This window comes from Magallana gigas, chromosome 2 (assembly GCF_963853765.1).
Source record: "Magallana gigas chromosome 2, xbMagGiga1.1, whole genome shotgun sequence".
Taxonomy (NCBI): Eukaryota; Metazoa; Mollusca; class Bivalvia; order Ostreida; family Ostreidae; genus Magallana; species Magallana gigas.
In genome coordinates this window covers 24220796-24246685 of record NC_088854.1, presented here as the reverse complement: position 1 = coordinate 24246685, position 25890 = coordinate 24220796, and the positions used below count along the sequence as shown (strand labels likewise).

General features: G+C 33.2%; 3 protein-coding genes across 3 annotated transcripts; all 3 read left to right on the top strand.

The window, feature by feature from the left end:
* The first annotated feature begins 7477 nt into the window (after window positions 1-7477).
* LOC105321250 (collagen alpha-3(VI) chain) lies at window positions 7478-13112 on the top strand. Its single transcript, XM_034443673.2, has 4 exons — window positions 7478-7689; window positions 7838-8380; window positions 9226-9312; window positions 12110-13112. The coding sequence occupies exons 1-4, from the start codon at window positions 7626-7628 to the stop codon at window positions 12394-12396; spliced, it is 981 nt and encodes a 326-aa protein (XP_034299564.2). The 5' UTR covers window positions 7478-7625; the 3' UTR covers window positions 12397-13112.
* A 1811-nt stretch (window positions 13113-14923) lies between these two features.
* Window positions 14924-21443, top strand: LOC105321251 (uncharacterized). Its single transcript, XM_011419514.4, has 5 exons — window positions 14924-15079; window positions 16833-17041; window positions 19598-20149; window positions 20341-20673; window positions 20754-21443. The coding sequence occupies exons 2-5, from the start codon at window positions 16975-16977 to the stop codon at window positions 20960-20962; spliced, it is 1161 nt and encodes a 386-aa protein (XP_011417816.3). The 5' UTR covers window positions 14924-15079; window positions 16833-16974; the 3' UTR covers window positions 20963-21443.
* A 627-nt stretch (window positions 21444-22070) lies between these two features.
* Window positions 22071-24526, top strand: LOC105321252 (collagen alpha-1(XII) chain). The gene is made up of 5 exons (XM_011419515.4): window positions 22071-22259; window positions 22589-23143; window positions 23236-23295; window positions 23415-23529; window positions 24012-24526. Exons 1-5 carry the CDS (start codon window positions 22184-22186, stop codon window positions 24229-24231), a joined length of 1026 nt encoding a protein of 341 aa, XP_011417817.2. The 5' UTR covers window positions 22071-22183; the 3' UTR covers window positions 24232-24526.
* Window positions 24527-25890: the final 1364 nt, after the last annotated feature.

Here is a 25890-nt window from a genome sequence, read left to right as displayed (position 1 = left end):
AACACACATAAAATGATATCAATATCTTTTTATATTTTAAGGGTAAAGTAAAATTTTCATATTTTGCCGTTGATCGTATGGTATACGTACACCGCGTAGCGTGTGCTTGTCACGGACTAGGTTAATTGTCTTGAGTATCGACATGCAGTCTCTCTCTCTCTCTCTCTCTCTCTCTCTCTCTCTCTCTCTCTCTCTCTCTCTCTCTTGTTATTACTGTTAGTAAAATTGTTTAAAAACAAATGAAATTCCTGATGGTCACTCGTTACACGGATTATCCACCTGTCTCATATGTACATGTACCAGTGTATTCTGTGCATTCAAGCGTAGAGTGATTTCCCGTCAATGGTTTCACTCCTTTGTGTTAAACAATTGGGACTAAAGTCAAGTACAATTTACATGTACTTTCCCAGTCATTAAAACGTTGAAGAGGTGGAGGGGGCGGTTACGAAAAACGGTTTTCGCAGCTGATACTACATGTACATTTGTGTTGTAGCTTCATATTGAATTCACATAAAATTATGTCAATATAATTAAGTATTTTAAGGGTTGAGTAAAATTTTCATATCATGCCGTTGACCGTAGGTATACGTTCTCCGTGTAGCATGTGCCTGTCACGGACTAGATTAATTGACTTGAGCATCGAGAGAGTGTCGTAAAACGAGCTACATACTGATATGGATTAAAACATTTTTGTAGTCGGAAATGTTTAAAATCATTAAAAAATCGAAAAATAATGTTTTATAGTTCTAACACTCTCCGTCATGTAGATTACATTATAGAAATGACTAAATATTTTTGAAATAATAGGTATATCAACAGTTACATGAAAATTATTACGGGTGCAGATGATTCTTTAATTAAAATATCTCTAAAATAATTGATAAGGAGTTTTGAAAACGTGCATTTAAAATACGTAATCATTTTAATATGTGAAATGAAAACAATACATCAGACATGGCCAGTATATAATGACTCTCAGTGTTAGGTGGCCGTCTTATTGTCTAATAGCATACAGGTAAAAATCTCCGATCACCTTGTACAACGGTAGGTCACACCGCCGCGGTTTAAACATGGCTGCAGCGAGGACCGCGATGAATTAACCGCGATGGTGTAACGCGGAAAGGATTAAATAACCGCGGGGGGAGCGCGGTCAAATACGGGATCCGCGTTGACGGTACTGTATGTATGGAAAAAGCCTGTGAAATTTAATTTAAAAAGTATTTATTCCATTATCACTTATAAGGAAGAATGTCAAGATTTTATTCTGTAATTATCTGCAAATCTTTTGGACGTGCTCTGACCTTAGCTATAGTATGTCGAGTGAGGTTAATATCGTGCATGCATGGATACATGCTCAAAAACAAGCAGTACAACATACGAGAACAATTTCCTAAAGAAATCGTTGAGAAACGAAAGGCTTTAATGCCTATATTGAGAAAAGCATTGGAGGAAAATAGAAGGGCTGTATTGAAATACGACAAACTATTCATTGACGGCAAACTATACATGGGAGAGACAGGAAACACCATTAACACAGAGGCTGGCAGAGACGATCCCGAGGATGACGAGCCTGCGGACATACTTACAGAGGACGCTGGAAACGGCAGAGGTGAAGCTTAGGGGCAATCGGAGGATGATTTCGTGAAGATAATCAGCTGGAACATAAACGGGGGTTTTGCCAGTAAATTCAGTGATAAAAAATTCCAGTGTTACATTCTCTCATATGACATCGTTCTCCTTACGGAATGTTGGATAGAAAATAATTTCTCAATTGACGTGGAAGGATTTCATAGCTTTGTTTTTCCAAGAATGCGCTCAAAATCAAAACAAGGAGGTGGTTGTGTTATTCTAATTCGTGAAAAACTTAAGCATTATGTATCTTTTCTTGAAAATATGTGTGACACTATAATATGGCTTAAGCTTGATAAATGTCTATTAGATAGTTCTGAAGATTTGTATTTAGCATGTGTGTATATACCACCAAGCAGTTCAACTTTTTACCAAGCTTATGATTGTGATATATTTAGTGAGCTAGAAAACCAAATTGTTAAATATTTGACTTTTGGAAAAGTGATGTTGATTGGTGACACTAATGCAAGAACTGCAAATGCAAATGATTTTATAATGTATGATATACTACATGATGATGTTTTGAGAGATTTAAGTGAAGTTTTATTTTATGGTTTAGACACACGTCTTCAAAGTAGAACTAATCCTGACATGGTCATCAATGATTTGGGTAACAAGTTATTATCATTATGTAAAAGTAGTGGATTAAGAATTTTAAATGGGCGTCATAATTTGGGTATGGATAAAGATTATACATTTGTTGGCCCAAGGGGCATGAGCGTTGTGGATTATGTTATAACTACACCTGATGTATTTTCAAAAATTGATCAGTTCATTGTAGCAAATTTTACTATGTACTCTGACCATGCACCTCTTCATGTCAGACTGAAGTCTAAAATAGAAATTATTAGCAATTCAACTGTGCTTAATGAAAGTGAAAACCAATTGTCTTCGAAATTCGTCTGGAACCAGGACATGATTCATCAAGCCCAGTCAGCTTTAATAGAGAATTCTGATGACCTTGTGGCATGTTTCCAGAATACCCTGTGTGATTCCCAGTCTAGTATTGACGAATCGGTCGATTTGTTTACATCACGCCTGAGTGACCTTATGCGACCCTTTTTCGAAATAAACAAAAGGTATCCAAACCCAGTTCAAAACTCAGGTGGAGCGAGACCTCATTCATGTGTGAAGTCACCTGACAAACCTTGGTTTAATGAAGATCTCCGAAAAGAGTACAGGATATATCGATCAGCACTCACTCGTTTTAATAATACAAAAAGCAGAGTTAACCATTTGAACTTAATCGAAGCTAAGAGGAATTACAAACGTTCAGAAGCAAAACTTAAACGCCAGTATTTACGAAAAGAAGGCAACCTTCTTGATCATCTCCGTAAAGACAACCCAAAAATATTCTACAAACATTTCCGGAAAAGAAAACCTAAACATACATCAATTGAACTGGACCTATTCCGAAAACATTTTGAAGATTTATCTACATTTACTACCGATACAGATAACGATCCCCCGGTGGACACTGGAACTACCGTGTTTGAAGAATTAGACACTGAAATTACTGTAAAAGAAATATCAGATGCTATAGACAATCTCAAAAGAGACAAATCACATGGTCTTGATTATATTTTGAATGAATATTTTATAGAATTCAAGGGTATACTTATGCCATGTTTACATAGTATTTTTAATCGTATATTATCATCCGGTTATTTTCCTACACAATGGTCAGATGCAGTTATTGTTCCTGTTTTTAAAAAGGGTGACCCAGATGACCCCAACAATTACCGAGGCATAAGTCTTATCAGCTGCTTTTGTAAATTGTTTACCTCAATATTGAACCGTAGACTTATATTATAGGCATCTTCCAATAGTATTGTCACAGATGCACAGTTTGGTTTTCAACCTATGTTAGGTACTACAGAAGCAATTTTTGCACTTCATTGCCTGGTTTCACAAGCGCTGCAAACTAAAAAACGGTTTTATTGTTGTTTTGTTGATTATAAGAAGGCCTTTGACTCTATCAATAGGGAGAAACTGTACAGAAAATTAAAGTATTATGGTATACAGGGAAAGTTACTTGAAGTAATTCGTTCAATGTATTCCAGAATTAGAACGTGTGTTAAATCTTCTGGTCATATTTCTAATTTCTTTGAAAATCATGTTGGTCTTTTACAAGGAGAAGTGTTGTCTCCCATGTTGTTTGTATTATATGTTAATGATCTTGAAAATGAATTTATAGGAAAAGGGACTGCCCCCACTGACCTGCAATTGCTAAGTCTTTATCTTCTTATGTATGCTGATGATATGGTATTGTTTTCTGAATCAATTGATGAGCTACAGAGCATGTTGAATATTTTACAGTTCTATACAAATGAATGGAACCTTGATGTAAATGTATCTAAAACTAAAGTGGTTATTTTTAGAAATGGTGGGAATTACCGCACCAACGAGAAATGGCTTTATAATGGTGAAAATTTAGAAATTGTGGACCATTTTGTTTATCTAGGTGTTATGTTCAATTATAACGGTAAATTTTTTACCACTCAAAAACAATTAGCGGCACAAGGTCGCAAAGCCATATTTGCTCTCAAATCAACAATTAATCAGCTTTATTTAAACCATTGTACTTTGTTTTCTGTTTTTGATACCTATGTGTGTAGCATTTTAAATTATGGATGTGAAGTTTGGGGTTCCCACAAGGGACAAGATATTGAAAAGGTCCACCTTGAGTTTTTACGCTTTGTGCTTGGTGTCCGGAAAAATACTAATACAACTATGTTATATTTCGAGACTGGGCGTCTACCCTTATATCTTATTCGTATATATCGAATGTTTAAGTTCTGGTTTAAATTATTACAGACAGAAAATTGTATATTAAGAGCTGCTTATGGCTGGTCATATTGTATTTGTGAAAACGAAAAGCAAAATTATCAAAGCTGGGCAAAATTTATTAAGGACCAATTATATAATCTGGGACTTGGCTACATGTGGAATGGTCAAAATAATTTAAACAGTCGTATTTGTTTACCAATTATTCAGAAAAGACTTAAAGACAACTTTATTCAAACGCTGCATGGCAAGATGCAAATAGAAACAAAATGTTTTATTTACAAGCACTTAGTTGATAATTTTTGCTTACAATACTATTTAGAAAAATCAATACCAAGGTTGTATAAAAAATGTATTTCCAAAATGAGGTTGTCCTCACATAATTTGCTTATTGAAACAGGTCGACATAAAAATATACCAAGAGACAAAAGATTTTGTAAAACTTGTATAACAGACATTGAAGACGAATATCATTTTATACTTGTATGTCCAATGTACTTAGCATTACGATCAAAGCTCATAAAAAAGTATTACTGGTGTAAACCATCCATGTACAAATTAATACAGTTATTAAGTGTTAACAATATTAAAGAATTGTGTAATTTAGGAAAATTCATTTACAAAGCCCTCACACTCAGAATGGTTTGACTATATAAAGTGTCATTTGCTGATTTCAATTGTTATTACTATCAATATATATATAATATATGTGTTATTTCATTCTCCAAATACAAATTATTCTATAGATTTGTAAGGACTGACCGTCCATTATTATTATTATTTATTCATGTATTGTTCACATTTATACATGTAAGTGCTATAAGACGTATGTCTTTGCAATAAAGAAATTGAATTGAATTGACTGTTTAGGTCAACTTAATGTCCATCTCATTGTTGTATTAGTATATGCCGCGTCAGTGCGAGTCGCTGGTAGGTCGCAAACTTTTAAACATGTTCAGGAGTGTTGAGCTATAATATCATTGACTTTTTAATAGGACTAGTACATGGTTACTTTAGTTACTAATACATGTGCATGTATCACTGGTGTATAGCTTAGTGATACTGTTGTACATGTACTTTTGTACACTGGCAGTGGAAAAATTGATATTTATTGCCTTTCGGAGTAATTTATTAACAAATAAATTGCTATAAACAACTTAATAAACTTAACATCGTTTCCCCCCTGATTTTACGCATTCTCTGTCTAATTAATAAGTCGCAATTTCGCTTCCTAAAATAGCTGGGGATTTGTGAAAAGATAATGAACTGTGATCTTAAGACTCATGTTTGGGAAGATTTTGGACTTTTGCAGGTGTGTTTCGATGTGTTATCAGTCTTTACTGCAATAAGCACGGATTAAACGACCTTTTATTTCGCGTTCAAATAGGGAATTGCATAAGGATAATAGTTGGATTTTTTGTTTCATTGTCTTCGGTGAAAAAAAAAGATCAAACACTTGCATTCTTTGAACCAACACTATTTACTAGATTTATCAAGCTATTTAAATGCACAAAAAATCCAATTATCCTATGGTATATATAGCAAACACACTCCGGCAATTTTGTCTTACATAATTTACTTTACATACTTTAAAAATCCTAGTAGGTGAAAATCAAATATGTAATTACTTCAAAGATATAAAAATGATGACCTTTGGATGTTGTCTTCTAAACAACAAAGTACATATACCTTTCACTTAAAATTTGCCCCCCCCCCCCCCCCTCCAAACTCTTAGCATTACTATGTCACCATAACCCCAAGGAATAAAACTGTAAATTAAGTCTATTATAAATGCCTACGAGATAGCTTTTTCATATAAGTTTCATAAACAGTCGCTTAATCCTACATCTAGAATGTTCTTTCTTGAATTTGTAATACCTCATCTCCCCAACTGAACCCCCCCCCCCCCCCAAATCCCGTCTGTGACAAAAAACTTAGTTTAAATTATTTTAGCTTACTCTTAAATATGATATTGGTCATCTTCAAAAAAGGAATCTAATGAATGGGACACAATTTGTAGTAGTACAAAGTCTTCAAATTACAAAGAAATACAGATTATACTTATAGAACTTTAACAAAAGTAACATACTGTTGAACTGTTTCATAATTATTCAGACATACATGAATATACAATGGAGGTTGTTCCCATCAATTTCTTTTCTTAAAAGTTAATATATTAATTCGTAAAGCAAATCATGTTATTAAGTCCATACAAAACACTTTAAGAACGCTTTGACATGTCAAATTGTTAAGAATTTTTCCCGTCCACCATTTACTAACTAAAGGCTGTTCCTTCTTGTAACGTGAATGTTATTTCGGCGATTCCTTTGTGCTTTTTGTTTGCAGTTGTCTTGTCTTATGGGAAGATCGGAGTTTAAAGAAGACGTAAATGCTTACTTATCACCCGATATCTACTCATTTTAAAATTCCTTAACTCTTCGCTCAAAGTTTGCCGCATGCATGTCCGTTTGCTTTCCAGGACGTCTCACCATACACACTAAACGTTAGCAAATTCAAAGTACATGTAAAATGAGATCCTTAATTTGTCCAAACATAGAATCTTACATTAAGGTTCATATTTTACTAATGTGTTGTTATTGTTACATTAGGCGAAAGGTCATAACTTTAAAACGGCTGATGTAAAAGTTTAATTATGCTAATAAAGGCAGTTGTCGAGAAGTCGGAAATTCCAAAATACCAATTTCATTATGAAATGATACACAAGTACATAGATATGTTACCTCTTAATGAAGAAGCGATAACAAAAAATTATATAAGCTATCAAATTCATTTTGAAGTTATACTAAATTTGAATTGTTATTTTTTTTGCCACAGTGTCAGAGAAAAAAATGTTCCGCTATTTTCTTAAGAGTAAGTCACACAAGAATCGTAACGTGTCATTTAGTTTGAATGGTGCTATAATTACTTCTCACATTCATTACTGGTGTCACATAGGTTAAAAATTGACTTACACACGCCCGAAAATTATCGAACCAACAAATCAAGATTCGTAAATAACAACGAAAGTGAAATGAAGCGGGGCTTCTTTGTTTCTTTTCAAATGAATGAAGGCTAACTTCAAAACTTTATGAAATGACAATGCTGTTTTGTCATGTAAACCTAACAAAATGGGTTGTTTAGATGGTAAAGGATAGGTTTTACATAAGAAGGATGAATATTTACAAGAATTTCTGTAACTCCATGGAGTCATGCTGAGAATATATCTCTTTCTTCTTCTGTTCATGTCAACGAAGGAAACTGGTCAAGAGATTGGTACGTTCTAAAGAATTTTTCCATTTGAGCCTATACTTTGTGTTAACACATTAGTTAAGGTAACATCTTATGTATTTAGTTTTCACGCGTAACATTCAATGTCTAATTTTCTTTCGACTGCATAAGGTTTCAATTATTATTATTATAGACCTCGCTTTCGCTTTGAATACGCCATCAGTGATGTCAGCTACTGACTTGTCCAATGCCGTTGACTTTATATATTACATCACTGAACGCCTCACCATCGGACCCAGTAACATCTTGGTGACTGCTGTTACATACTCCAAAACCCCAACTCAGCACTTCAACCTTACTGCATATTCATCAAAAGAAGCGGTGCTATCTGCTTTGGCTACAGTGAAATCTGCAAACAGATCGTTTGAAGAGTCAAATTCAAATGAAGTTCTTGATTTTTTTAGAACAACAGGATTTAGGGATTCCCGAACCACTTCATCGAAACTTGTTGTGCTAATAATGGTGAAAGGACCAACTAGCCGAACACTGACTACATGGGCAGCACAAGATTTGTTCACAGCATATAGTAATACAATAATAACAGTGGGACTGGATTCTTTAACTGACAGTGATAAAAATCTTCTTCTATCTATAGCAAAAGATGATTCAAGGACGTTTTACGTTAGTGACTTCAAGTACAGTTGTCATATTGTTCCAAATATCACAAATTTAATAGGTATGTAAAAGAACACTATAACAGCATCATTCCATGTTTCGTTTCGGTATGCTTAATACAATTTGACATGCATGTATCTATCAAAGAACATTTTAAATTTAATTTAATCAGGTGTGACATTGTTTAGTTTATTAAGCTTAGCACCAATCACAGTCTATGACCTTTAGCAGTTTAGCAAAGGCCCTGATCACCTGTTGTTCTTGCTGGCTAGGTAGTCTTACCTTTATCATTCGCTGCTATTTTAAGTAGATCTATTATAAGTGTTCTAGTATGTGATATAGTTCACAATCTACTATTAATCTAATGCAAATCCAATGATTGCCAATTTACACAGCATGCAGATCCTTACAACACTCTATTATTTATCAATTGCTGTAGTATAATACAGTTCTATAGTTTTATTCTTACTTGTCTTGTGTATCCAGAAAAACGACCGTATTCAAAAATGAAGTTATTTATCGTTTTGTATACATCAAAGTCAATTCATCAAATCATTCATCAATGTAAGGACCTTCATTGAGTTCAACTGGTTATATGTATCGTTACTCAACAACGACATTGGTATTGCTAAATTTTAATGTATATAGTGTTTTTCACGATTCTTGGATAACAATTAGTAATCATGTTAAGATAAGTATAAAGGTCTTGACACTCAACAATCAACATGCAGAGTTTCCGATAAATTGATTTTGAGTGGTTTGAAGACGCGTCTTGATATTTTTTTACTCTTTTAGAAGTTTAAAAGATTAAAAGAACGTTTTGTAACCATGTCTGCATGTCTCAGCGGGCAGTTTCTATCTGATCTAACAAAGGTTTTTTTTTTTTTATACTTTTTTTCCTCTCAGATTCGACAGCAGACACAAGCATAATAGAAGACTGCCCCGACCCTTATGCCATTATAGACACCACGACTCCTGTCTATCCCACAAAAGGTAACCACTCCATATTAGTCTAAGAAACACACCACCAGAGATAATCAAATCTTCTGACATGATGCAATTATTCCAATGTGTTGTTTTCAATACATGTATATCGTTGTAGCAAATTTTATCATTAATCGTGTCCTTAACTTCATATCGACCTAACACTGAAATAAAAAAGCCTGTATTGTTATTGTCTTTCTCTTTGTATTTTAAACTATTTCAATTACTGAGTGCATTCTATTTTAATTGTACATGTTATTGCATTTATTCTTATCTTGATTTAATCAGATATATTGCAGTGGAAAGGGTGTTTTGTCTCCATTTGACAAATATAAAAAAAAGTCTTAGAATTTGCCTTTAATTGCTTTCGATTTTGCAATTTCGTCATTACAAAAAAAAAACCTTTAAACATTAACGTTTACAATTTTAATCTCGCAAAACTGTAAGCTTGCATTTCTTTCAACAGTAATATAATTAATACATGTTATGCATTAATTTTTCTGAATAAAACCTGATTTTAACTTGACTATATGATATTCATTCGTTTAAAAATATTCTTCTCTTTAATGACAAGTGAACAGAAGCCACTTTGTATAATAACTTGTAAAAATTCACTCACTTGTGCATAAAATTACTAATCGAAGTGACGCATTTTATTATAGGCATTTCTAAAGTTCAAATGGCGTCATTTATTTCAATTTACAACTTTGAGGATAAAAATCAAAAGGAAAAATTTATCACGTATAACATGATATGAATTAATGAAAAGTAGGTTATGTTCTCAGTATACGTATACTTCGTGCAATTAAGAAGGAGATTGGCGCTTTGCTCCCTTTCCACCTTCTTAAACATTTTAACTTTACATGATATAATTACAAAACGCATTGCTTTTGGTTTTGTGTAAAACGTACATGTACCATAATGTTGAAGAGAACAATTCAGATTTCATTGTTGAGTTGATCATTGTAATTATTTACTAACCATTGTGATATTTTGTTTCTTTTTAATGTCCTTCTAAATGTTTAGTACATTTTAGAAGCTCATAGTATTTATTTCTTAAGTTTACATATTTGTTTATTAAAAACTGAGAGCATGAAGAATCATGCTGGAGATAATTAACATTAATACATCTAAAAATACATTTAATGGTCAAATGCTGTACAATTTTAAAAATTTGTATATTATAGGAGCAATTTTACAAGTGCTGGTCTAATTTAAATAAATAAGGAATAAGGAATCATTCTTTGAGTATTATGAAGTGATAATTTCGGTCGGGGCGTGATCAAATATATAATCAAATAAAGCCCGAAGGGCTTTATGATAGATTTGATCAAGCCCTGACCGAAATTATCGCCTCATAATATTCAAAGAATGATTCCTTATTACTTATATTTATATAATTTTAAACCATTGTACGATTAGATATTTAAATATAAATAAGCAAACCCCGCTGGCGCCCCAATTTGATGTTATGGGTTTTATAATGCAAAATCGATACGTAGTGTTATCACAGGCAAAGACACTGGAAAATGTAAATATAATGAAATATTGTACAATTCAAAAACGCAATAATCTAAATTATGAATTAAATAATCTAAAGGTATTCCATTCCACCTTACCACCACTCAAATAAGGTGTCGTGTTAAATACTTATGTATTAAAAGCTGTTTTCAATCTTTTCAATATAATATTTTCTCATTCTAGTGTTCATATATTGTCAAGTAAAGTACACAACCATCGCTGCTTTCCTTATCGTCCTATCAAGTGAAATGAAATTGGGTCGCTTGTATCAGACAATAGATTACGAAATGAATAGTCGGGATCGGCATTCTGACTGAATCACCAGGTGGTATCAGTCAATTATACTTTTCATATGTATGAACTACATGTTAAATGTCAGCATTTAAGTTTTCAGTATTAAGGTATGAACATTTGAGAATGAATTCTCTTGTGGAACATTAAATATACAAACAACCGAATTTGATTCCGGTTTTTGTCATAAAACTTTTTTTAAACTGTCAAAGATGATGACCGAACAAGTTGTGTCATAATTTGAAAGAAACTAGATATATACAAGTTTGACTGGTCTGCAATCAAATTTTCTTTTTTAAAGTGTACTTTACCTAGATAACATCGAAAACCTTTTCATGCGGAGCCCGTTTGTCTGAATATCAAATTTAAATCCATTCAATTGTCGTGGGGTTTTTAAAAAATGTTATAGCAGTAACAGATAAAAGAACTAATGAAGCAAAAATGCAACTTCGAATTTACATTCCATTTTAATACAAGTCTCAAGTTTGGATAACAAAGGAACCAAAACAATCGTGTCAAATCCAACGATTTCTTTTACAGTAACAAGCATACATAAGTTGACTGTGCCTCTAATTTGAGATGAGTCAGAAGAAATGGACAAGAAACACCAAACATGTTCTTTGAACTTTTATAATGTGTATGACAAAAAAAAACAAATAAAAAAAAACAAAAGCAAAAACAAATCTAAACACAGTTGAAAGAATGAAAAATGTTTCAGATAAAAACCATCAAACCTTAAAAAATCACGAATACAGGCATCGTGATTATGGCTTAGTTAACACATTTTCGATACTTAGTTGAAAATTATTGCATTTTTTAATTGACGTGCAATTATTTTGTTTTTATTACACGAAAAAATACAGAGAACTACGATAAATGTTTTAAGTATACAAAAGAAGTTTAAAAGTAAAATATAGTTTTATTTTAAGGGGTTTTTTAATATAAAAGTACCTTGATCTTATTTTACTTATCTAAAAAAATGTATTTATTTTAGATGATTCTTTTCCGCTGGTCACCATCGCTGCATTGATTGGGTTTCTTTTTCTCCTGGCCTGTATCATCATTGTCTATAAGGTTGTTAAAGGAAATGCTAAAGACGCCGCGGTGCTTAGAGCTATAGAAGTGTATGGAGAGGCTCGTCTAGGAACCTCCAAGGGGTCCTTTTGCCTTGATGAACTGGGAAGGTCCAGTAGAGCTGAAGAAAATAAATCCTCTTACACCCAGAGATTAGCGCTGGCCAGAAATTTTACAAACTTATACCGATGGCATAATTCTCGCTAAATGATAATATAATGTTAATAGGGATAAACTATATCTTCATCATTATTATATGTAGTTCAGTATATGAGAATATGAATAGCAGGTTCATTTGTTTATAAGTCTTTATTTGAAAGTGAAAATATGTATAAAAATGTGAAATGTGAAATTCCTTTCTTTTTCTTTAATATAACATTGCTAAACATATTGTAATGTTTTTATAATGTTTATATAATTTCAATTTTAAAACTGTGAAATCCCTTCCCGTTCCTTTCGCAGAACAATGCTAAACAGATCGTAATGTTTTAAATAATGATTATATAATTTTAAATTTACAAATGTGAAATTCCTTCTTTTTCCTTTAACATAACAATGCAAAACATGTCATAATGTATTAAATAATGATTAAATGATTTTTTTTTTTAAAATTGATTTTATATAATGATTTATTATGAAAGAAGTTGAAGAAGAAATTTAATTAGTCTCATTATACTGTTTTGTCATATTCTGTTGTGTTCAAATTTATTATGAATATGTCAAACTGAATATATATTGCTTTTTGGGAGGATTACAATTATTGTGCACCATTTTCTTTCATTCTTCTGAAGATTATAAAGTGACATGCAAATAGAAATGCAGATACACGTAGACTTTGGCTAAGTAATGTCGTAAAACTTATTGTGTGTTTAATGTTGAATGCACAATGTATTCTTGTCCATTAAAAGTTCAATCAGCTCTCAGTTTTCTCATTATCTTATGGTTTTATTTTCTACAAGGAATGGATTTCATTTCATTGCGCCAAAAAAAGATATTATTTCACCGATATATAATATAAATTTTGTGTGCTTTTTCTAATCATACAAGAATTGACTTTGATTGGTCCTAACTTACTTGTTTTATTTAATGGAAGAAACCCAAATTATCCTCTCGAAGAGGACACAAACAAAAGTTACCTTTATACCAAACTGATTTTGGGAGTTGATTTTAATCAACTCTCCTATGCAGTTACTCTGGCAAACCGAAAGTGAAACAGAGTTTGGAACTAAGCACAAATCATCACCGCTGACAAATTTTGTTCTTGAAAATAATACAAAAATTCGATGTAATGTATGGTGAAGAATTGTTTTTCAAGGAAACTTATCTATAAACACTTTGAAAATAGTCAGATTTTATATAATACTAACAATTTAGCTATTTTTGAAGTATCATGTATTCCTACGCCAGAGTTTAATATAGTCTCGTTCAACCAAACGCTCGGCTGTCTCCGTATATCTCCGACAAACAGAGAGGCTCTGCTGCTTGTCGGAGATTAACGGAGACACCTGAGTGTCTGGTTGAACGAGACTAGAATTTGATATCAATAGTGCTTAGTCCATACAAGAGTCCATACAATTTTAAGAATTGTTTTGATTACTAATACATAGTTTGAAATCTATCTTTAAATATTACACAACATGATTTATATGGGGTTTCTCTAATTTCTTGTCGGAAAAGTTTAATAAAATTTCATATTATAAAAAAAGTGCGTAATTTAAATACAGACTAGAAACTAATTGCCACGCAAGATAAGTTGATTTAAGAATACATGATAATTGATAAAATCAACTCCCATCAGTACTTCAGTACTTTGATTTCAATTGTTAACACTTGAAGACAAAACAATTATCTTCCATTTTTTCATTTATACTTTTTCTATTATTTGTCATTTAAATAAAGGTCATGACATGTTCTATGTAACAACGGTTACATTTACCGGGAGAAGTGTTGTTTCAGGCAGATATAAACCACAGACAAGTTCTTCATGATAAAATAAATAAATAAACACTATCTAGCGATCTAGTGTTTGTTTCATTAAAAGTTTGTTTTAATCTTGGTATTTCATATCAAAAGTTCAATGTGTAAACTAAAACATGACCGGTCTTGTTTACATACATGTAACACAGAATTGGAAGTTCCGTATCGCACTTAATTATCCACGACTGACACTCAAATACATGTATTAAAAGTGCATTGAAAATGCATTCTGTAAACATTGTAAACATCTAAAAAAAAATTGTAAATGTTTTCACTGTTAAGCTCAAATAGTAACCATGCCCCTTTAAAAATTCTAGATTTTGTTTCAAAACAGATGAATCATTGCATGTGGTGAAAATTATTCTACTCTTTATTGCCCTTGTAAATCTTTCTTGTTATATCAATGATATATAGTGTTAAGTTTTGTTTTTTTGTTGTTTTAATTTTGTTGACGGCTCTCTTTGATATTTTTCGAGTGGACTTCAGAATTGAAAAATCGACCTCACAATAATTAATTTCTGAAATTAGTCTGCGCTTTTACAATAACATTTTTATTTCACAACTAAATCTATTCGAATCAAGAATCTTGCTGATTATATAAAGAGTAAAAGCAACTGCATTGTATCTAAGTTCAAACAAATGTAATTACAAAAGGAAAATACAAAGTCTACAGTAAATTAGCCAGACAATTTGGTAAAATATCCATACAACGGTCGGCTATTGTTCAGAATTCTTTGAGAGAATTTCTGTCAAACATCTAAATATCGATCGATTTTAAAGATCCTTTCCCTCTTATGAAGGTGTGAAATAAAACTAGAGCTGCATTTAAAGAAAACGGTTAATGACACAATCATATGGAATATATTTTATTCTGAACCAAAATAAGTATTCTGGATTTGCACTCGATATAAAGGTAATAAAATCATATTTTAATTTTTTCATGTTTGTTGACGTCATAATTCAGTATCATGTTTTGTCGTATATAAGTCAGTCATGAACAAAGAAAAATTTCGACCGACAATCAATACTTCATGAGTAAAATTAATGATTGGCACGTGATCATTCTGTACTTAAAATTTTCGTTTGTATTAATTCTTTTTCAATTTCAATTTCAATTTTACAATTTCTGCGAAAAAAAACCCTGGAATTGATTTATTATAAACACAGTTGATATTTTATCTAATTATAAAATATTTATGATTGTTTACTCGTATACTTAATACGTTAATCAACCTAGTTTGATACATACAGTGTATGTATTAGTACACTATTACTTTACGTATTGAAAAAAAAAACCTTGATGAATTTGTAAACTTTGACAATTTGTAAGTGATGAGTAAATCTGTTTTTCATTGAAGCATTTCATTTAAAAATCTTTGACGAATTCTTTTTTTAGTTTTTTTTTCTTCAGTTTTTAGAATGCTAATTTCACAAATTCGTTCAGAATATCTAACTTTTGTGTCTAGAACACCAATATAAAAAGACAGAATGTACGTCTTTATTCAAAGGCAAAGTTTAAAAACAAATCTTTAATAAACTGTGAGCTTATGTAGAAAATTTTAATGCAAAATGATATTCTTTGTAAAAAAATTCTCAAAGTGTATTTTTTTTTCATTTTCATGCTACATTTTATGTATTCGGTCTATGTAAAAATGAGTGTTGCCAATTGATTTATAATTACTTAATTTTGATATTACCATTTATATATGTGAAATGATTCTTTTTCAATGTATTCCTTAAAAAAATTCTTAATAAGTGTAGCCTTCAGAAAAAACCAACCAAGTGCTAGGTATATTAAAAACTTTCAAAAGGATATAGATGCATATAATGTGTTAATTAAATCTAGATCTTTTTCATTTACACTTTTTTTTCCCTGTTCTTTCAAAAGTCAAGACTCTAAGTGCTTTAAGATTTCTTGTATTTAAAGTTTTTGACACATCTGATAAACTCGAAATCAAGGCCAACCAGTATTAAAGAAACTAGTTCGATTTTATAAAAGAATTCTTATCATTTTAATCGATTTGTACCAATTTCCATGTTCTGACGTTAAACTGTGTATACCCCTCTGGCTTCTGCAATGAGCTACAAAGCATATGTGCTAATATTTGAAGTCCAAGTATCTCCTTCATGTGGAAAAATAAACACTACGCAGGTCAGAATAGGGGAACAAAGCTCTTACTTCGTTTTGATGAAATAGAGCGCTTGGGGATGATTTAACACCTTCTCTTCCAAGCTAAGAAAAGTGTTTAATTTTCAATATCGGTGTTATTGTAGCAAGAAGGAGGGGATTCTAATGGGTGTTTAAATTATAAGGTACAGGTTTCGGGTATTAGCCTCGATTATTACCAAACTTGTAACGCTGTCACGGATATTCAACATATCAATGTTTATCTTACTGTCCAATACATATATATTAGTTTGTGCGATTTACCTCTGTGTTGAATGACTTGTTAAAGTATTGTTTACCTGATAGGAAATATTTCTTCTGTATAAAAGGTGTTATTATATTGACAAGCAAACAGTCCGCAATCAAGAACTCAATTACCATAACAGTATATCGGATCCATTGTTCCGAAGCCATTGCCGGTCAAAAATCGCGGTAACCTAACACTTTCGTACTGAAAGCTTATTCTTTAAATTCAAAAATTCAGAAACTTTTCTGACAGGAAAACAAAAGCACCCCAAGAGTTGTTGATTCTTCGGGCTTGATCGAGGTTCCAGGAGAAATTGGTTCAGCAAGAACGGTAAACTCAAATCAGAGCTGGGTCGGAAAATACAACCGTAAGCTGGGTCGGAGCCTTCCTAGCCATGGCAAGGATCCTGTGGGTGATAGCGGCTCTGTCCCTGATGTCACTCACCCACAGTATAACGAACGGTCAGTCACAAGACCTATGTTACGTTATATTTAAATGATTTATTAATTTTGTTTTAAATATATTAGATTATTTATTATTTATATTATTAAATGTTATTAATATAACTAATAATAAAGTTATATTTTAAATTTAATATATATTAAATATAGAAAAATTCTTTAAAATTCTGGTCACTATTTTTTTTAACAAATCGAAATATTTTTAATTGTAAAATTAATTTTTATGTATATTTTGATATGCCAGTTTCATTTCTACGTGCGGCTGTTATATTCATCTTTGTTCTTTTGATAAAGAATTGAATTATATGTTAAAATCGATTAAAGGTACTTTTAAAAGAAGCGATGATTGCATAAAAATATAATTGTAGTTTATGGTTTTCCAGTAGAGACGTATCTGATTCTGAAATGTACCATACGTATCAAGCCTAATTAATTATATGAGAGTCAATTCGTTTAATCACTCACACCTTTTATATACGATGGTACACGAGCTACAAAATGATACGCTTGCGTTTTAAAATAGTATTGACGTCAAGGGTCTAGTTATACAAAAAATTATGATACAGTCAAGTAATCAAAGCAAAATGTTATGAGAAAAAGAACCTTACATTTTTAAAGAAAACTAAATAAAAGAAACTCTCAGATTCATTAAAGGAGCATGGTCACTACTTTGGTCAAATCATATTTTTCTATTTTCGGTGTTTCTTATGCTCTAGAAATGCATGTCTTGATATCAACCAAATTTGAGTGTCAGTCGTAGAGTTATCATAATAAGCAAGGTACAGAGCTCACAATTCAAGTAAATGTAAACAAGGTTCGTGCCCTGTTTTTGTTTACATTGGTCTAATACCCTGTAAAAGTTCTTTTTCATGCTGATTTCTCACTCCTCTAATTCATTTAAGTATAAAGAAATACATGTAGTTCCTAGCGTTTATCACATAAATATGTATCAATAGTCAATGGTTGAAACTATGACAGTAGACATAATACAGAAAATTAATATAATAATAGATATCAGTAAGTGCAAAACTGACCGGATTTCTTCAAGAATAACACATTCCTTGTGTAATCAGAAATAAAGTCATTTGAATATGAATTGTTTTTGAAATTGCAGGTTTAGATCTAATATATTAGATCTAAACCTGCAATTTCAAAAACATGACGTAAGCTTTGTTTACATGACAAATACTGTGAGCTCTGTATCACGCTTATAACACGACAACTCACACTAAGATTTTGGTTGATCATTAGGTATGCCTTACTAATGCCTTACTAAAACCGGGGAGAAAATTAGACCAAAATCGTGACCATGCACCTTTAAAAATCTTACAATGTTCTTTTGCTTTCCCTCCATAGTTATTTTTCAAAAATTTTGTAGAAAATTGAATGCGTCAATACTACTGGATATAACACAGACATCATTAAAAAATCATTTTAAAAAGAACAATTTACGTTATTTTTGCTTGACCTTTAAACAATCAAGGGTCGTAATTATCTGTCTTCTTCTATTTAACCAGCTTAAAAATTGTTGCAATTTATTTTTAAATCTAAGAATTAGAAAATCAAATTTCTATTACTTATTTAAGATAACGTGGGGAAGATTCAGAGATTTTTTAATTGTTTCTCAATAGTCTACATATTTAACACTACTTCGGCTGTTTTTCATTTTTGTTGGTTCTATGAGGCATGGCAACGATTTTGGCTAAGGCATTTTCAATTTGAATTTTTCTATTTTTAATGATCAAAATGTTTTAGTAATGCATGATGAAGGTCATCTGAAATTGAATATCGGTTGTTGATTTTCAAGCGAGATACAGAGCTCAAAACTTTTTGTAATGTTTGTAAAGTTTGTGCCATGTTTTTGTTTACCTATGTTTTGTTGTTTTTTTTAAACATATTTGATTAGTTCAATATGATTTTTGACAGACTTCAGAAACTATGTAATTGTGCACAAGAACATCTTGCAAGAAGTAAAACAAAATTATCAAGCAAAAACATGGCATAAGCTTCATTAAAATAGAATCGTGAGCGACCCCCCCCCCCCCCCTTCCCTTTCCCTTGCGTCAAAGACAGATTTCCGAATGTCAGTCTCGCAAATTAATTTGTAATGTAAAAATGATATTAAAAATCCTTTCAAACGTGTGTTTTTAAAGAATCATTCCATTTGGATTTCCTAAATATATGTAACTGTTATACTATAAATCAAATATGCCAAGACTTCGTGTATTTCCTACATGTCGGTACGTTCTTGGGCATTTAAGTCATTCTCTAAGCAAAAATAAATTGTATAAATTCATTGGGATATGTTTGTTGAAATGTGTTGTATAAAATCTACCGACACAGGTCACGTGACCAACCAACCTTATCCCAGAAAAGTTTTTTTTATATTAATTTACAAAACTTCTCAATTTGATGAGTCATTTTTTTTTATTACAAATGCAAGCATACATAAAGAGTGAAACAGGGTAGTAAGCTTACATCGAAACTAAACATTATTCTGTTTGTGTCTGATGTTACAGATTAGTTTTTTGCTTACACGAGATTTGTTTCTTGCAGACGTGGTTTACATTATTGACACCTCTGGAAGTCTTAATCAGACCGACCTGGAGTACTCAGTAGATTTTTTAATTGACGTCACAAATTATCTGACGATTGGATCGAGCGACATCAAAATATCTATAGTGACATTCTCTAATGTCTCTATTGTACAACACAATTTTAACAGCTTATCCGATAAGGCTGCGGTGTTGACAGCGCTCCAAAATCAGAAATCCATAACGACAGCAGGCGGCACCAAAACATATGAAGCACTTAATGACGCAAACACCCTTTTCACGTCAGCATCAAGCGGCAGACGTACTGGAGTAAACCAGACGGTGGTGGTTCTGACTGACGGGAAGTCTGACAACCTGCTCAATACAAGGTCAGCAGCGGAGACTTTGCATATACAAGGAATAGAGGTCTTTTCTGTGGGAGTGGGTAGCGAAGTTGTTGATGACAAAACGGAGCTGTACGCCATTGCCAGTGATCCGGACTCCTACTACCAGCATGACATTGAGAACTTTATCCATCTCTGTAACGTTGTCCCGACACTGGCCCTCAAGTTAGGTAAGCTGATAGCAACGCAGTTATAGATTTACATAATATGATTGATGGTTTCCTACTCTATAGAGCACAGTATTGCAAAATTAGATATACAAGTATTTTTCCATTATTTCATGAGAAACATAGCCAGAAACAATATAAGTAAAATTTTGAATGGGTGATATGATATTTTTATGTGCTAATTGTGTACTTAGATCCAAGCATCGGTACTATAACACTACCACCTGACTGTGTGACCACCACCACAACGACTGCTGCTCCAAAAAAGAAAGCCCCGGCCGCCACTACCACTAGTGCTGCCACTACCACTGTTTTAACTACCACCACTAGTGCTACCACTACCACTGTTCCAACAACTACCACTAGTGCTGCCACTACCACTGTTCCGACAACTACCACTAGTGCTGACACTACCACTGTTACAACCACTACCCCTAGTGCTGACACTTCAACCACTGCATCTGCAGGCACCACTACTACAGCTGCAAATCCACAAAGCCAGCAATCTGCAGCAACAGACGACTCCTGTACGTTTTCAAATTGTTCATATTACACCTTCAGAAGGAAATTGTGATTGAAATTGTAATCATTTTTTTATTTGTTTTAGCGTCTTCTACTCCAATAATCGCTGTTGGGGCTGCAGCCTCTCTTCTCCTTTTGTCTTCAATCCCTGGTGGATACTTCATGTACAAAGCGGCGCTTAGGAGAAAAATTCGACAAGAAGAGAAGGAAGAAGAAGTCCAAGACGCCATTCAACCATATGAAAATTCGGCACCAAAGCATTTAGGCCCGGGAAAACCCGCTTGGCAAGCGTAGAAATTCTTATTTACATGAACATTTGTAATTAAAAGAACTTGGTGCTATCTAAAGAGCAAATTCTTTATTTTAGAAAATGTAAATAAAATATAATTTTTTTTATATAAACCTATAGTAGTGCTGTCTGAATATTAACAAGCTAAAGCTGTTTACCTACATACATTGTACACTCAGTAACAAACAATATATATAAGAAATGTACCTTCATGAATTGAAACGTAAAGGAAATCATATTTTGTTTAACGGTGAATTGCACTATTATAATAAACTAAGTTTTGTGTTGTTGATATAATACGTGTAAATGGTAAACACATGTACATACTGTGAATAGTTCTAAGGGGACCACATCACTCATTTTTTTTTTTCAGAAATGGAATAAAACTCTGCATACAGTGATAAACAGTATTACATACTTCTAAGACTTGTTAGATTTTTTTCTTTGTTGGCTTTCTCTGTTTGTAAATAAACTTGTAAAACAGTACCTTATTATGTTGTTTTAGTTTAATTGTGGTTTTCTTTGAGGATAAGGCGTTTTCCATGGCAAGTACCAGTTACTTGGAAGTATTCTAAGTAGACTCTATCGTCTATTAGAGTATTATTTTAAGTTTTTAGCATCTAATTATTCAAAGGTTTACTACATTACCATTTCTTTTCTTCACATGTAAGAAGAAATGGTTTATTATAATCCCTTCCTTTATCTTCTGGCCAAATTAATTATATAATGAATTCTACACGGTTTAGCGATTTAAAGTTTGTTTTCAGTATGTTGCGATCTTTTAACTGGGGAATGAGGGTATCTCCATAGTTCACGTCAATCTTCGCAGTCTCTTATTGTACCTACCAAAAACAAACGCTTTGGATATAGCCAGAATTTCGTAAACATTTTTTTTTAAGATTATCTAATTCTGTGTCATAAAAACAATAATAAGACGCATAGAGAGGGCTTAAATCGATTTTGCACTTGTGATTAATTCATTGTGCATATCCTACATTAATCGCTGCAAGATTTACGTTATCCTCTTCCTGCTACTAAGGTTTATAGATAATCCCCCAAAGAAAGGGGTCATTGTTTCATCGTTAAACTTGCTAATTTTTAATCCGGCATGATTAGTCCTAAATACAAGGTACCCTGAACCTGCCAAACCTCTATTGCTAGCAACAATTACATAGTATACCTGTGTATATACTTTTAATTTCTCGACATGGTGTGAAAATCTGATCATGAGAAAAAACTTCTATCTCTCCGTTTTGTTATTGATGCCATGTGTACTTGTTGGAGTTGTAGCCATATACAAAGGTAAGATTCATCTCTTTCCTTTCTCTTAATATGTATCTTCACCCCTATCAGTCCGTCTTATGTGCGTCTCTCTCTCTCTCTCTCTCCCTCTCTCTCTCTCTCTCTCTCTGTGATAAAATGTAAATTGAAAAGAACAATCTTACGGAAACCTTTCCCATATTAACTCGCAGATATAATTATCACTCAAAGAAAGAGACAGAGAGGATGGTGATCAATTTCAACCAATTTTACAGTTCATTAGTATTTTTTTTTATTTTTTTTCCTTTATTTACTAGTATTTGAATATCACCTGGTTTCAACAAATTGAGTCTTCATTCTGTTTTGTTTAGACATTGTTCTAGCCATTGATACATCGGACAGTGTCGATGCTTCAGATCTTAAGGATGCCATAGACTTTATTTACAACGTCACAAAATGGATAACAATAGGCCCGCAAGATATCCAAGTGGCTGTAGTGACGTATGCTAGCGACGTCACGGAGCACTTTGACCTTGATGATTACCTCACTAACAATACTTTGTTAAGTGCAATGGAAGCTCTGAAGTCAAAACTTACACCAGGTGGCGGCACGTATACTTTTGACGCCCTGACATACGTCAAAACTACGTCATTTTTGCCCATGCGCGGCTCCCGGAATAACTCGATGAAGGCGGTATTAGTGATGACGGATGGCCAATCTACGAACTATCCGCTGACAGTCAAAACGGCAAATGAGCTACGAACCGAGCTGGGAGCCGAGGTTTTTGCCATTGGGGTTGGACAAGACTCAAAGAAGAATGTGGAGATTCAAGGAATAGCGAGCGATCCTGACTCTTACTACGTGTACTATGTGGATTCCTTTGATTACCTTTGCAGCGTGGTGCCGTCCCTCGTCCCAAAACTTGGTAAGACTTCATAAAATTAAGTATAGTAAGATCTAAACCTTTCGCCATGAATTGTAGTACATTAAGTTATGTTAGTCTGCAAATGATTTCAGATCCAGACGCCTTTGCTCAGGGTGTGTCGTCTTGTCCCACAGTAGCGCCAGTTGAACAAGGTAGTCACTTGATCGTGCTGACAATTGCAATTTCTCTTTGCTTTTTTTATAAGCAAAGGGTGTGTATTCACCATTCAGTGTTTTAAAATAAATATTAATAATAATTTCTTTCTTTTCAGATGAGGTTGCTACGTCTAGTTCCAACTCCAGCGTCATCATTGCCACAGTGGTCTTGGTTGCGGTTGTCCTGCTTTCCGCCACCATTACGACGGCTGTCATTATTGAGAGATCCACGTACGTACATAGGTGTAAAACGTATGATGCCGCATCCTCCATAGTGCAAATGGGCGGGAATATAATGTCCAAAGGGTTAACATTCATTCTTGACAAAAAACAGAGCAGAAGCGATATGGCAAAACATGGATACAGTGAACTTATTTGTTGCATAATCATCTACATTATCATGTACGGCAATTTTAAGCTTAAACGGTTTATTTAGCCCCAGCTCCAAATTATTGCCAGGGACCTTAATACCGGTATATCAAACGAATCAGAAAGAAAATGCTTACAAACTTGAAATGTCAAAATACATATAAATAAATGATAATCACATAGGTGGTGATGCATCGGTATTTCTGCACAAGCCTAAATTTGTATTTAGTAATGGATTTCCATTTCTTAAAAAAACCCACTGATAACAATTACAGTTAAAAAACACAAAAAATACATAAAATTATAACTGCATTAAAAATAGGTTCCATTTTTTATTCGTATAGGCGCGTTCCCTCCTTCACATCCATGGAAAGCCAGATATCCAGCATCGTAAACCAGTACGGAAACGCCCCTCTGGGGGAATCCCCAGCCAACTTCGATGCTTCCCAGTTAGATCACGTCCCTGAACTAGGACCCCGCGAGATCAACCTGGATATCGTATCGCCCTCGCAGTTCCAGCCTCGCCTTGATCCAATCCCAATCCGGAACCTGGAATTGCTCTGAAAAATAGTCATTCCTCGGTGTGCTCGATTGATGCAGAACGATGAAATAACACCTGAAGAAGTTTTAGCTTCAGCTGTTATGGACATGTATGTTACTATCCGTTTGGTGCAACAAGTTTATGTAGATTGTTATTATTAAACTTATATGAGCGGTTATGTTTAACAGAAATAAATAAATATATCAATAATTGTATCTAAACCGTCCATTGTTTTCCTGGTTTATATTCTTTATAACATTCATACCATAATACCAAATGTAGCAATAGAAACTGTGTATAATGCATGATTGTTGACAATTATACCTATTTGTATTTGCATTGAAAATACAGAACGTTTAGTATAAAGTTCATAATTCTCAGAAAATATTTAATCTTTTATTTTTGCTTTGATAACACATTCTCATCATGAAATATACATGGATTAGTAGGATGTAGGATATTAGAATATGACGCCAAATAATAAAAAATGAACAATAAATAAAGTTTCACAGTTAGTAATGAGGCGTGATAACGCTTTTTTTTTAGATCACCTGAGCCAAAGGCTCAAGTGATCTTTTCTGATCACAATTTGTCCGTTGTCTGTCGTTGTTGGTGTCGTCGTCGTCGTTGTTGTAAACTTTTCACATTTTCATCTTCTCAAGAACTACTGGGCCAATTTCAACCAAACTTGCCATAAAGTATCCTTAGGTGAAGGGGATTCAGGTTTGTACAAATGAAGAGCCACGCCCTCTTTCAAGGGGAGATAATTAGGAATTAGTGAAAAAGTAATGGTGTGTTTTAAAAATCTTCTTCTCTAGAACCAATTGGCCAGAAAAGTTGTAACTTGCGTGGTAGAATCCTCAGGTAGTGTAGATTCAAGTTGATTCAAATCATGATCCCCGGGGGTACGGTGAGGCCACAATTGGGGGTCGAATTTTTACATAGGAATGTATAGAGAAATATCTTTAAAAATCTTCTTCTCTAGAACCAATTGGCCAGAAAAGCTGTAACTTGCGTGGAAGCATCCTCAGGTAGTGTAGATTCAAGATGGTTCAAATCATGATCCCCCGGGGTACAATGGGGTCACAATTGGGGGTCGAATTTTTACATAGGAATATATAGAAAAATATCTTTAAAAATTTTCTTCTCAAGAACTGGCCAGAAAAGCTGTAACTTGCATGGAAGTATCCTCAGGTAGTGTAGATTCAAGATTGTTCAAATCATGATCCCCGGGTGTACAATGGGGCCACAATTGGGGGGTCAAGTTTTTACATAGGAATGTAAAGAGAAATATCTTAGTTTTGAAAATCAATTGAGCAGAAAAGTTGTTACTTGAGTGAAAGCGTTCTCAGGTAGTGTTATATGTATAGAGAAAAATCTTTAAAAATCAAATAAAAAAGGATGAAACTATAAAGGGGGTGGTCAAATTTTTACATTGGAAATAAATTTGATCATTCTCAAAAATATTTAGTATATAGTATTATTAATATGCAATCATATTGACATTTGTTGATTCACAGTTGTTTAGACTGTGGACCTGGTGTTCCTCAGGTGAGCGATGTGGCCCATGGGCCTCTTGTTTAGCGTTAAAACCTTTTTGTAAATGCGTTATACATAAATCATGTCATTCGGCGCACCTCGGCCGATTCCGGTATCCTACATCCTACCTAGATGAGGTACGA

What these genes read in the sequence shown, in the direction of transcription:
- LOC105321250 (XM_034443673.2), top strand. Translation starts at nt 7,626, where the DNA reads ATGCTGAGAATATATCTCTTTCTTCTTCTGTTCATGTCAACGAAGGAA. An exon ending in GGAAACTGGTCAAGAGATTG is followed by an intron (nt 7,690 to 7,837) that starts GTACGTTCTAAA and finishes TTATTATTATAG; the next exon opens with ACCTCGCTTTCGCTTTGAAT. An exon ending in AAATATCACAAATTTAATAG is followed by an intron (nt 8,381 to 9,225) that starts GTATGTAAAAGA and finishes TTTTCCTCTCAG; the next exon opens with ATTCGACAGCAGACACAAGC.
- LOC105321251 (XM_011419514.4), top strand. Translation starts at nt 16,975, where the DNA reads ATGGCAAGGATCCTGTGGGTGATAGCGGCTCTGTCCCTGATGTCACTC. An exon ending in CACCCACAGTATAACGAACG is followed by an intron (nt 17,042 to 19,597) that starts GTCAGTCACAAG and finishes TGTTTCTTGCAG; the next exon opens with ACGTGGTTTACATTATTGAC. An exon ending in TGCAGCAACAGACGACTCCT is followed by an intron (nt 20,674 to 20,753) that starts GTACGTTTTCAA and finishes TATTTGTTTTAG; the next exon opens with CGTCTTCTACTCCAATAATC.
- LOC105321252 (XM_011419515.4), top strand. Translation starts at nt 22,184, where the DNA reads ATGAGAAAAAACTTCTATCTCTCCGTTTTGTTATTGATGCCATGTGTA. An exon ending in GTCCCTCGTCCCAAAACTTG is followed by an intron (nt 23,144 to 23,235) that starts GTAAGACTTCAT and finishes AAATGATTTCAG; the next exon opens with ATCCAGACGCCTTTGCTCAG. An exon ending in AGTAGCGCCAGTTGAACAAG is followed by an intron (nt 23,296 to 23,414) that starts GTAGTCACTTGA and finishes CTTTCTTTTCAG; the next exon opens with ATGAGGTTGCTACGTCTAGT.